At 34.7% G+C, this 14,204-nt stretch overlaps 1 protein-coding gene across 1 annotated transcript; it reads left to right on the top strand.

Moving 5' to 3' along the window:
• Positions 1–812: 812 nt before the first annotated feature.
• Positions 813–7,887, top strand: LOC108378606 (delta-sarcoglycan-like). Its single transcript, XM_017634911.1, has 3 exons — positions 813–1,030; positions 7,165–7,288; positions 7,672–7,887. Exons 1-3 carry the CDS (start codon positions 813–815, stop codon positions 7,858–7,860), a joined length of 531 nt encoding a protein of 176 aa, XP_017490400.1. The 3' UTR covers positions 7,861–7,887.
• Positions 7,888–14,204: the final 6,317 nt, after the last annotated feature.

Here is a 14,204-nt window from a genome sequence, read left to right on the forward strand (position 1 = left end):
CACGTTCGCTAGTCGGGCAGTTGTGTTCGTAGTTAGTAGTAGCAAAAAGGTGAAGTAAATTTCGTACGCTCTGTGCGCTAGCAAAGTCGTCGACGCCTTCGGTTGACTGGCTCCGTGGCCGTGAGTTGCGCTGAAACGTGCGAGCAAAAATTTTATTTCCGTTTCCGCTATCATGTCACACTAATCTTGCGGTCTGGTCTGCACGCTTATTTGTAAGAAAGTAGATAGCATACTTATTTTGCGCTACTATTTTTTTTTTTTTTGAAGAGTATGTTTCTGGCATTGTGCGCAGAACAGATTGGCATTCAGCCTGATAGTATAACATTTGTTATTTGGTGGTTTTGGGTCGCACTGCGTACATGCATCCACTCGCCTTTTATTTATTGCTATTTATATTACACAAATTTAGTTGACATTTGTATATTTGCTGTTCGCACTATCTAAACTTACAAATCTTATTCATATTTATATATTTTCGGTGCACCCGGATGGATGTCATCATCTATGCCGTAATTCACATTGACTACCGAAACTGAAACTGAAACCAAAATCAACGAACGAACATCGAATCGCCGATCAAACAACAACTAATCAAAAACAAACAAAAACTATGCGGCAACAAACGTCAAACATCGACAACATATTCGCCACACCTACAACCCAAATGGGATTTGTCGCGACAACTCCGACCGTTTCTGCTGCTGCTGCTGCTGTGGTTACCAAATTCGCTGCGCGCCTCACCTTGCGGCAACCAAATATCATCAACAGAATCATCACGTAATTTTTCAATCAATACACGTGACGCGAATGGCATGCTGGAGAATCATTTATTTCTTGGGCACGATAAGCTCGAGTGCATAGCGAAGGAAATTCGCATCAATGATACCAACGGGCGAAATTTATTTTCTGTAAATCAAAATGAAGTCACAATCGGTGCACACGCATTGCGAATTGACGGTGAAGGTGGCGCCATATTTCGGGAATCCATACAAACGCCACATATACGCGCCGAACCGGCGCGCGAGCTGAGGTGAGTAGATATGCGGAGCAGGAGGAAACTTTGAGAAATTAAAAAAAAAAAGAAAATCTATCAGGGAATGTAGCTGCAACTGGTCAGTTTAAGTTTAAGTTTTCTCAGGGCTTAAGTAAATTCTTAAAAATTGTATTTCGTGCAGTAAATATGTGTAAAGGAATGTGTTCTTATTCAGTAACTATATAGCATATGTGGACATAACGTAATAAAATTATTGCTATTTACACTAGAGTGGTGCAAAAATATACAAGAAAATAAAATTTTTGAAATTTTGTTCCTGCCACTCCACAGAATTATAGAGAATGGAAAATATCGTGCCGCCGGGTCTTAAAACGTTTCATATATTTTTTAGGGCAAAATATTCTTTTCGTAAAATTGCTATAGAATCGTTAAAAATAATGATTTTTTATCGAATGAAATACTTCCCTTCAAAAATCTACTATGAATGGAATTATGGTGCAAATTTAGCTAACAAGTTATACTACACAATTATTTTTTCAAAACATTCGTGATTTGGTTACGAACACATAATAAATAATATAAAAAAAACCTTTTAATATACAACGCTTTTATAAATGGACTAAAAAGTAGAAAATAATATTTCTCAGTCCCATAGAATTTGTTTTGATAACTTTTGATTTTGAAATTTTAGCAAAAGTCATTATAAACAATCTATGAAATTGAAAATGAAAAACGTGGAGCGCATGCAATACAAAGCATTCGATTTAATTGACAATAGTCAAACTACATAACGCAGACCTAAAATTTCTACAGCGAAAGTAGAATTTTGAAATCGGTTTTTAAGCGGTCGTTATTCATATACCCACATACACACATACATATATTACTTTTCATATCAATTCAAGTGTATTACATGCGCCCCACGCTTTTCATTTTCAATTTCATAGATTGTTTATAATGACTTTTGCTAAAATTTCAAAATCAAAAGTTATCAAAACAAATTCTATGGGACTGAGAAATATTATTTTCTACTTTTTAGTCCTGTCTGAATAAAATTTTGCAATAGATATTAAAATAATTCAACGATATTAATAGAAAGGTGCACACACATGCATTTACATATGTATGTACATACAAACGAGCACCAATTAATTTTAGCCGTCATCGTTTCGCCACTTTGCTGCTAGCTACGCAAACGTATTACAAGGGCGACATCTAGATGTCATCTACCTNTTATTTAAAGAAATGGCGTGTCGTCTATTTCCGCTGTAGCAAACGTAGTACATAGGGCGACATCTAGATGTCATCTACCTCGCCCTATTCACTACAGCTGTCGCCCTATGCACTATGCTTTTTTATAGGAACTTTTCAAAGCTTTGCTTTGGTGTCGGACACACAACATTGAAAGTTTCTGGATCCACAACATTGAAAGCTTCTGGACGCACAACATTGCAAGTTGATAAAAGCGTTGTAAAATAGCTAATTTTTGTAGATAAGGGATCAGCTGTTCAGTTAAGAATATGTTGTAAGTTAATCTTTTAAGGTAAATATCCAACATAATTTTATTGTTTAAATATTTTTGAAGAGTAAAATTTTTATTCGCACAAAAACATCATTTTAAACGATGAAAAAATGTATTTTTACCATATAAAATACATATAGTATATAGAAAACTTCAAAGTTCCGGCGGCACGGTTAAATGTTAACCAATTTCAGAATAAAAAAGAGTATCCTTTTCAATTGTGGGGATGCCTGAAAAAATTGGTCCACCCTAATGTACATATTGTTATTGTAGTTGGAGCATACTAGCGCTGCGATCTAGCTAGATCCGTTTTACTAACCCATAAGAAATTACGCCAACCTTTGGCGATTTACAAAGTTAGCACTTCGGAGGTGTCATATTCCAGATTTTGGTGAAGACAATAATTGTTACTGAAGGTATAAACGTCTAAGCCTAGTTGTACGTGGGCAATCACATAGTATATTGAAGCTACCTCTGCCTGCCCACAGAACCTGCAGTCAGTCTCATTAAAAAGTTCCACTATACACAGGTCCCAGCGTGCAGGGCACCGGCAGACATCCAGCGATGGTCTAACCGTCTTACTATGGTTAAATAGTGAGTAAGCGATGTCCGTCCCGTGTAGCCATTGAATGGACCGCAGAAAGGCTGGGGATTTTTATTTTTCCTTTAACTCGACAGTGTTTCTTCCATTTTTTATGTCCTCCCATCATAGGTGCAGATGAACTAGTCATCGCAGTCGTAGGGAGATTCATCAGTGAGATACTAAAATCAGCACTTAATGATCTGGCAAGGTGGGCAGAAAGTACCGGTCAACGGGCTTCCATCACAAATAAGTTTGTTGAGTTCACGATAGTGATGTGCGGTTCCGAGGTTATAAAGTACCGCTTCCGTCGATTTCAGTTCCAAAAAAGTGGTAACTGAAATAAACGGTATCGAAGCAGCGCAAAAAAGATTATAAACAGTTTTTACAAATATCTAATTGAACAACTTTTACCGGCCCAAGAATTTTACATTTACGCGATAAAATGCTTTATTGTAAACATTTTTATCATTCACTACAAACTTGTTATCATTCGAACACAGGCTACAAAATGAACCAACGAACAGAAAGTTTACAGCTGCTGAGAATGGCTGCATAAAGCAAAGATTTGTAAATTACTCGGTTCTGTAGGTTTTCGGTTTTTCAGTCCTTCTAACCGTTTTCTGGGCCTCTTAAAATTGTTCTTCGGTTCCTCTGGAATCGGTTTTTGAGCGTCTTGGAATCGAATTTCCTTTACACCCGTTTTTCGGTTCTTGTAAGGCGGTCCGGGTTCTCGGTTTATTAAAGTAGCCGGTTCTCCGGATCCGGTTCCTCGATTCTCTGCAACACTAGTTGACGAAGCGATAAAAAGGCATAGACAGACGGCAGCGTTGATTTGGATCAACTCGTCAATTTGGAACTATTTCGGGAATTAGCTGCAGTTGATTTAAATTAAGTCTTGCAGCTAATCCTCAAAATTTATACGGATCAGTGCCACTTTTGATGACAACACTTACGATTTATCCGCAGTATTGCCGTCTTTCGGGGTGCAATTTGGATCACAACAACCCGCTGTTAATCCGGGTTACCGTTGCCGTCTGTCTAGGCTATAAGATTGATAAATTTCGAACTCCATAACTCAATGGCGCTAATCTTAAATTATTAAAAGAGATAACGTTTAGGGGGTTATTCTGAACTTTTAGCTTTCCTGGAAAGGGATTATCGATGAGCGGTCCGCTCAGAGCGGAGAATGACAGCATCAAATGCGCACTACTCGTACAAGTGTAAAATCGGTGGTGCTTCCTTCCAGGATAGAGGCGGGGTGTAATAAGGAAGTTGTCATTATCAGATTACGGAAGTTGACTTTGACTGCAACTTTGAAACCTACTTTTTTTCTCCGAACTCCATCGAATCTAGTCTTCTCAGTGCCAGCAACGACTAACTCGATAAGCATTCCACATGCCGAAGATCAACACAAACCATTCGGTGAAAGAAAAACCCGCTGTTAACTAAATCTCACAATCCACAATGTTCGGCTTTTTAACGCAAAATTAACGGTACTGACTACCTATATTAATAAAGCACTAAAAATGTACGAAGCAATACTTCTTTGACAACTTAAACATTGAGGAAAACTCCATTAAAATGTATACTGGGTATAACCAGGAACTCAAGATGGAAAATGGTATAAAAGTCAGGTCTGGAGAAATCCCCTCCTGAGCATCTAAATAGATCTGAGAAGCCGCCGAACGAATTATTATTTTCCAAGGCTGTACTCTTGAGGCCTATCTTCGAAATTAAGTTATAAACTTATATTTTCAACTTGAAATATGCGGTGGTTATATTCAGTATCAGTATCNCAAGTGTTGACTATATTGAAAAACGCTTAAGGCGCGACAGACAAATAGGCTCAGCGTGCATCCACATGCGCCATCATTTACCACTATGCGTGCACCCTCGTGGATGCATGCAGGCTGGTGGTTGCATGCAAATTCTATGTACGTATTTGCTTGAGTGTGGAAAATAAATTGACGGCCAGTTGCGAATGGCAATGACTGGAAATATTGGCTCGTTGGTCACGCTGAATCTGCGCCTTCAACAGGCGGCACTCACTGATTTACAGGTGTAGTTAGGTATGTATGGGTTTGCCTGTGGCTGAGCATACATTTTGAGGACATGAATGAAGCAGCTGAACAATTCAATAACTCGTATTTTTGCTATCAAATGGAATGTGTATAAAATGTGAAAAATATTTGAGCACATAACTTTATGCAAACAGAAATGTTGTCATTCGTAACTTTGATGGCGACGAAAAATATAAATGAACTGTAAACAAACTAAGGGAAGTGGGAGTATATTGTTTAAAATTCTACACTGTTTTATGTTGAGAGAAAATTTTTAAAACAAAAATCATCAGTTTATCCTTGGGCAAGTTGGGCTTTTGACTTGGCGAAGTCCAATGGTGCTTCGCCAGTTCTGTTCTCTAATTCTTATTGTTTCTTCTCTGAGCTCTTCCCTAATGGTGTCGAAACCTACCACGGGGTATTTTTCGGAACCGGTGGAGTGGAGTTTACTGCTTCCCTAGCTAATCCACCCGCTACCTCATTTGCCTCAACTCCCCTATGACCTAGTATTCAAATGATAGAAGTACCTTGGATGCCGCCTGACTACTGTCGCTAAGGAATAATATATTCTCATTACGGTAGCACGGTGGCTTGAGATCAAAGACCCCTCTTGAAAAATTCTCGGGTACATTCCCAAGGGGGCCATAAACGCCTGTCTGGATGCCTTCTAGGGTTTTTTGTACTGTGTTTACCACTGCAAGCACTATGCCTGTACATATTCCTCCAAAATAGAATTATTGCAGGTTGCTTTGCAGCGAAGCTCTATTTTGAATCTCTCCTCGAAAACAAATGCCTTGTGGAATTCATCTTCGTGGAAAAGGGATAGAGGTCGAGAATCAACACCAGGCTTCCGTCGGCCATGTACGCATCTCACCCGTGAATCTTGGCTAATATTTAATAGTTATACCTCGGGTTAGCTTAGATTTAAAACGTTTTATCGCAATAAAATAGCTTGCTTCCACAGCTGTGTTTGGAGAGGGGTCTTTGATCGGTAATAAAGAGGAGTGGGTGGTGAAAAAGGAGTCTTGAAGCACACCTTTGCTAGTTAGTCGTTTAAATATTATTTTGAAACAAAATTAAATATTGCTTCAAAGATGAAATGACCTAACTCTAGATAAGTTGTTTTATGAAAATGCTACAGATATATCTATTGGGTCACAGAACACAAGGGTGTTGAAGCTAACGAAAAAGTAATTACCTACTGTGCTCGTCTAGACCTTTCACTAGGGACGAACGTATCAAATCCGTGATTTTTTCATGTACCGTCAAGCACAGAGAGTATGAAAACGTGCACAGGGCTGCAAATTTACGAAGACTGTGTGTAGATTGTAGTGCTATAGAAACCTTCACGTAAACTTTTTTTTAATTAAGGTAATAACTCTTATTTTCTGTCCCAGGCATACACACTTATATTTTTGTCCATTAGGGTGTCTCACAAAAAAATTTGCTGGTTTTTAACCGAAATTTTAAAAATTTACGTGAGCTTGACCGATTTGAAAATACCTCCAAAAATCACATTACTTTGATTCCTTTTACGCAGAACTTCCAAGCTTAAACTTTTCTATCATCTGACGTGATTTTTTTGGAAAAAAAATAGTTTTTAAAACTAATGGTATTTTTATAAAAAACTTAAAGTTTGGAGTTGTTTTCAAATCAGTTCAGCTCACGTAAATCTTAATATTTTTAACCGAATTCAAAATAAGGACGAGTTTATCAATTTTTCGGAATATATTTTTTATGTATTTTACCGCATAACTTTAAACCACGTTAGCTGATTTTTTAAGGAAATATTTTACTTTAGAGGTGATGCTATATTAATTTGGTTTAGATCCGATCATTGGATCATGAAGAATTTAACGGAACTCTTAAATTTAAAACTTACTTGTTCTGAAATATTTTGCGGAAGCCATTTTTTTCGATATGGAAAGTGACGCATCCTAATGCACATGATTTTTTTATTTATTTCGGCCTTCACAAATACCTCATTTTATTCAATTTGCCATAGACTGGAATCTCCAACACGTCAGCTGGAACTGACTGCAGCAAAGGATATAAATTTGCAATCGCGTGCCGGAGCAATCGAAGTGACTGCGCTAAAGGATGTACGACTGAGTGCGCTGGATGGCAGTGTAAGTATATAGTACCACAGATACACATACATATGTTGTACATTAGTACATACCGTTAATTTACTATCGATTGTCAAGAGCATTTAATAAAATACAAGGTTACAAAGTTTTTTAATCACGCCGCCCAAAAAAATGCAGACAATGTTATTTATATACATATGAAGATTGAGATATATATAGTTCTCAAACTGCTTAAGAGTTTAATTTTTGGCTAAAATTAAAAAGATTAGGAATTACCTTAGTCATAACTTTCAAACCAGAGGGGCTCTCTTCGAAGCTTATCAAGAGTTCAACTATTTACTTTTTTAATTTTAATTTTATTTTTGTCCATTATCTTTCTCCTTTCCCTCTTCTACACAACTCGTGGTCCCTCGGACTTGCAGCTGCGCTTGGAGTCCTCCAAAATACTCATGCCGAATTTGCGTACAGCACAACCGCCTTCATTGGGAGCGCCACAAAGTCGTGACCATTTACATCGTGTCTTCCAGTTATGCGCCTGTTCCAATGGCAAACTCTTTCTTGCTGCGCCACATTCGATATGCGCCGGCGATGATAGTACCGTTTGCAGATGATTGCCAGAACGGAGACAATAAAGCGGGGGAAAAGGCATTCTTCAGTGGATGACGTGAAAATAGCGAAATAAAGAGGAATTAATAATCTATATATACGTATACATATAAGTAATAAAATATGTATGTATGTATATGAATGTAAGTGTAAGCACTAAGCCTAAGCATAAACACAAGCAGGGGTTAATGTAGAATTCATATCGATGTAAATGTTAAAGAAAAAAATATTTATGCACCCAAAGCATAATTATAAGGGTATATAGAGAAAGGTGTTCAGCTAATTAGCGCAACCTTGAAAGCTGATGGGGTATTATGCATACAAACTCTGAAGCAAAAAAAGGGTTGACATCTTAGGTCAAAATACTTAGGGACGAGTAGACTTTGCTTTTGGAACCAGCTTCAAGGATAAGCTAATTAGCTGACATCATTAAATAAACAATTGAATGAATACAAAAATAAATACATACAAATTTGTTAGTGTTTGTAAATAAATAAGTAAAATCTGTTAGTTAATAGCAGCGTTGAATATAAAACTAAGTAGGCTTTAATAAATATATATTATTATAAAAACCTATACAAGTATGCATAAATGTAGATAAACATGCATGCAGTCATACACACATATGTATATATACATAAGTATAAAAAATAGAACAGTTATTGGTTGCTAAAATTAAAGTGAAAAAGTGGCTGAAAAACCACCGAATAAATTATGTTATTAGAAAGTAAATATTTATTTAGTATTAACGCGTACATTAAATATACTGAATATCAATAAGTATTTACATGCAAAGCATATGTATGTGAATTGTGCGTTTATCTGGTAAGTAGAGCATTAAAAAAATTAGTATTCTAGATATTTGTAAACATATAAATATGAAAATTATACGCACATTAGGCTGTACCGGTAAAAAGCGTCGCCGCATACCCCTGTCATTTTTCTAGTACTTATCCACCAGGTCACAGTTCTTATCACCCTAACGTACCACTCTAATGTCAGTAAATTAAAGCTCACCAAAAATATTTAAACTTTTGCTAATTAAGTGTTTTGATTATTCCAATAGAACTATTTAGAAAAATGTTTTGCCGAATATAGGTGTCACCGAAAAATGTAAAAAAGGCAACCCCTAGGTTCGAGCGAAAATTTTTGTTCGAAATTGCCTTGCGAAAATAATTTAGACTCAGGGGTGTACGGCGAATTTTTTGTTTTGCTTGTAAAGTGATACAATCTAATGCTAATACACATCAGCGTAGGTGTTTAGTTGTTGCCATTTTGTTTTTGTTTTCTGCTTTTTAACTTTTCGCATTTAAAACCTTGTTAAACGCGGTTAGTCTTTATACCTCAGCCGCAATTAAGCAATTTATCATTAGAGCATTGCCAGCAATAAACACAAATACCTACATATATGTATATAAAAATGAAAAACACCGCAAATATTTATGCAAATTTTTTCTAAAGTTGTTTGATACTTACACTTACATTAACATTGTAACTGTTTAGTTATAATTAGTCTAATAAATTGACTTAACCACAAAATTATGATGCTAATCAGAAGCCTTACTGTTTTATTTACAATTATACGATCTCTTAATTTTTTACTGCTTTATGATGGTTTATCTTCTTTTTTGTTACCTTGCTTGAAAACCAAAAATACCACCCTAATTATACATCAGTTTAAAATGTGTTTTCAATTGTAATAAAATTCCATTTCTAATCAGTCGATTGACAAAATTAAGTAAAAATAGAAGACAAAATGGAATTTGTAAGTAAACCTTTATTGAAAAAATCGAAAAATCACAATATTTCGGAGACTCGCATATCGATTGTAATTTTGGTATAAAGTAACCAGACCCTAAAATAAACTTTAACAGTGAGTACCCTTAATATATGTACATATTATGTTTCATTTAAATATTATAGAAGCAATACAAATTTTGCTTAATTTTTTTTACTTCAATTCATGGCATCATTTTCAAAAAGTAAAATGCCTCTAACGAACTGGTATTGATATCAGTTTGCAGTTTTTCCGGTAGACTATAGCCAAGCTACTTAATCCAATGCACAACCTAATCTTCGAAATTCGGCATTAGGCATTTAAAGTGAATTTTTGAAATAAAGCAGCTAGAAAACTGCGGTTTGTTGCATTATAAGTGGATAGCATAGCAGCTACCATTAGAATCGGTAAAAATTAAAAAATCGATTTTTTCCACCAAAAGCCCCTTTGAAATGCCGACGGCAAATAACCAACAAGTTTGTCAGTTGCATGTGTACATAATTTTCGCATATTTATTAGCATAGTATTTAGGTATCTAAGGTGAGAGCATACACTGGCACATACATATGTATGTACGTATCTTCGAACAAGAATTTTCATACAACTTAATACCATATAAACAACTTTTCATATATATATTTTTTTTTTTTAATTAATCAAAACTATTAATATGAATTTTCTCTAGTAGTATAAACTACATTTTTATAAAAAAGTTAATTTAAAATAAATAAGGGAAAATAAATGGTCAAAACTTAAGTAAAAATAGTGTCCTAATGATGTCGCCACCTTTGTATGAATATACAGGCTCTCCAACTGCTCACACTGCTTCTACACAAATTCAACAAACACTGTTGACTGTAAGCAGTTTCGACATGCGCCTAAATTCATGCTACCGAACGAAATTGAGTTTTTGTGCTTAATGGGCATTTATAAAGGGAACATAAATTGGGATGAAATATAAGTGGATCAATGATGACAAACAAAAAAACCAATAACATACTCATGAAAATTTTCTAAACATGCAAAGATAGGAAGCCAGCAATTTACATACATATATCTACACATATAATCCTTTGGCTTTCTCAATTCACTCACCTTATAACTTTCACCAAATTAGATGAAGATTGCACAACTACCTTCAATTTAATACAAAAAAAAACCCTTGTTCGGGCCGGCCCGAGCCACTCGCGTACCGCATCGAAACTATATCGCCACGAAAACTAACAAAAAACACTGCTCGCAAGAATATTTATCAAATTTGCTATTAGCAAAGCAATTAGTTTTCTTAATTTTAAAGAAACCTATACACTTTTCACTACATTGAACGCGAATTTTAGAATTTTCAGAAATTGTAACACACACCCGACGGAAGCAATCGCGGCACTGTTGAAATGGCGACGGAAATTCAGTGAAGCGCAGAGGTGTGTTTACACGGTGTAAATATGCAACTAATAAGGTGTTCACAGTGTGGTGTAGATTGACTAGGTTAAATATTAGGATTTGCCAGGCGGTAGTAAATTTTAACAAAATTCTGATGAAATAATTGCACATAAAACTAAAAAAATACAGAAATTCACACAAAAAATTATGTAAACAATTTTGTTTGTCTGAATGAAAATATATCCAAACAGGAACGTACCACGCCCAAGCGACAAGTAATGCTTATAAAAATTAGAATTTTAAAATGATAAAAGCTTATTTTAAAAATCTTGTACGATAGTTTAGAAATCAATAAAAAAATTTAGAGTTTGATAATTGGTGAAGAACACAGAATTTAGTGAAAACATATGCCAATCCGATGGCAATATGTTAGTTATGTATGTGTTATAAAAGTGCTCATCGAAAAATTAAAAATACACTGGCCAATAGTCATACTCGTAAGTTAAAACTCATTCTTGTTAAATAAAGTTGCCAGTTTAGAATTTTTAAGTTGTGTCAATCAGGATTTAAAGTTGACGACTGCAAGCCGACAAACCTCAAATTCTATTATTTTATTTTCAGTATCTATCTAGCAAATGTGTAGGCGACAATTTCTTGCTATCGATTTAAAGCTATATTTTCCTTCATAGTTTGCTAATTTTTAACTCTGTTAATAACGGGCTTTAAGAAAATAATTTTTTTTATTAAATTTATTATAAAAACTTATTTTGACAATAAAACATACATATATAAAAAACGTAACGACATCAAAATATGTTAAATGAATAAAGTAGTGAAGACATGATTATTTACTGGTTTCTGCAAGTAATGCTAATATCGAAAATTTAGAGGATAATGGCTCAAAACCATTGCCAACAAAGTGACCTAAATTATTTTTCTTGAAACGTTAAAATATGAAATGCTGCAATTAATGGCAAGAACTCCATGGATTTACTCAGTACAGTTTTAAAAAATCAAGTCAAGACTATGAGACGTTAGTGATACGGCTATTGGCAGTACAATTTTGAATCCAACATAGTTTTATTTAGCCGAAATTCCTTAAATGCGTGAATAAAAACAAAAATATTGAAAAGTAGGTATTAGGAGCATAAAAACGAGGAGACTAATATTTGCATAACAAGTAGTATAAACAAAAAATATTCACATTTTAACAGGGTTGCTCAGTGAATTTATAAAATTTTGATTGGCAAATATTAAGTTTAGGAAAGAAGCACTGTTAAATTTTTAAATTAATATGAAGCGCTAAATTTTTATTAAGTCAGTAAATGTACTTTTATTTTTTTTCAATAAGGGCTTTGGTAACACATCACTAACATATTGTCATCGATTAGTTTATCTTTTGATTGAATTCTGAAATCGTCACCAATTATTAAACCCTATATTATTTTACAAGATTTTTAAAGTAAATTTTTGTGATATGAAAACTCTAGTTTTTACTAGCATTACTTCTCGCTTAGCCCTGATATGATGGTTATTTCGATATACTGTCATTCTTCAATGCAAGCAATGATTATACCTTGAAATAAATTGCCTACCATTTATTTTCAGAGTATATATTTTTACCGTGTAAATATTTCTGTATTTATTAACTTCAGGCGCATACATTTTATCATAATTGTGTTAACCCGGAATCTGATATGTGGGGTGACATAAACCCCAGCATCGTAATTTTCTAAGTGCCTGTTCTAACTTCAGTCCAGTAAGCGATTTCTAAGGGGATTTAATAAATAATGCGTCATATTTTTATTGCTAACCATTTAAAAAGCTTAGTTTTTAAAAATAGTAAAGAAATTTTAGTGTCGAATGGGATACTTAAGAATAAAAGGCTTTATTTTAACCTGTCAAAACTTGTTACGAAAAATCATTTGTCAGATGGTGGGTGAAAATATGCTTGCATATCCTAAATTTTAACCTAGTCAATCTACATCAATACTGTGAGCACCTTATTAGCTACATATTTCTCTGAGTAAATACACCTCTGCGCTTCACTGAATTTCCGTCACCATTTCAACAGTGCCGCGATTGCTTCCGTCGGGTGTGTGTTACAATTTCTGAGAATTCTAAAATTCGCGTTCAATGTAGTGAAAAGTGTATAGTTTTCTTTAAAATTAAGAAAACTAATTGCTTTGCTAATAGCAAATTTGATAAATATTCTTGCGAGCAGTGTTTTTTGTTAGTTTTCGTGGCGATATAGTTTCGATGCGGTGCGCGAGTGGCTCGGGCCGGCCCGAATAAGTGTTTTTGTTTTGTATTAAATTGAAGTGTAGTTGTGCAATCTTCATGTAATTTGGTGTTAGTTATAAGGTGAGTGAATTGAAAAAGCCAAAGGATTATATGTGTAGATATATGTATGTAAATTGTTGGTTGCATGTTTAGAAAATTTGCATCAGTATATTATTGGGGTTTTTGTAGGTCATTATTGATCCCCCTATTTTTTATCCCAATTTATGTTCCCTTTATAAATCCTCAGTAAGCACAAAAACTTAATTGGGTTCGGTGGCATGCATTTAGGCGCATGTCCGAACTGCTTACAGCCAACAGTGTTCGTTAAATTCGAGTAGAAGAAGTGTAAACAGTTTGAGAGCCTGTATATTCTTACAAAGGGCATTATTAGGGCAGAGAACTTTTTATTAAGTTTTGATCATTTATTTCTCTTTAATTTATTTTAAATTTACTTTTTTACAAAATTGTAGTTTATACTACCAGAGGAGGTGCAAACTTCGTGGCCGAAAAATTAACTGCATTGAAAAATGTACACCACGATACTTAACCCTNCTTTTTCCTACAGGGGAGAAAACCCAAGACCGCCTGGAGACGGGCTCGCCGATATACTTTGACGTATTTTCAGCTTCCACAAATGCAAACTGGGTTTTTATATGTCGGCAAGCCGGTCTGTAGACGGTCTGTGTTCGAAAGTAATTTTCTCCATTTTGAATGGTGACATAATTATAAAACTGATATCAAAATACGGTGCTTTTAACTACGAAATCCACCGAATTTTTTCATATCAAAAAATTTTTCAAAAGAAAAAATTTCTTTAATTACGAAATTACTAAATACCAAGAAATAATTAATTTTAACCCTGTCTTTCACAATCTGTAATTCAACTGCCGATTAAAATAAAACGGATTG

Source organism: Rhagoletis zephyria, unplaced genomic scaffold (assembly GCF_001687245.7).
Source record: "Rhagoletis zephyria isolate East Lansing unplaced genomic scaffold, Rhagoletis_zephyria_1.1 Rzeph_scaffold_14526, whole genome shotgun sequence".
Classification (NCBI taxonomy): domain Eukaryota; kingdom Metazoa; phylum Arthropoda; class Insecta; order Diptera; family Tephritidae; genus Rhagoletis; species Rhagoletis zephyria.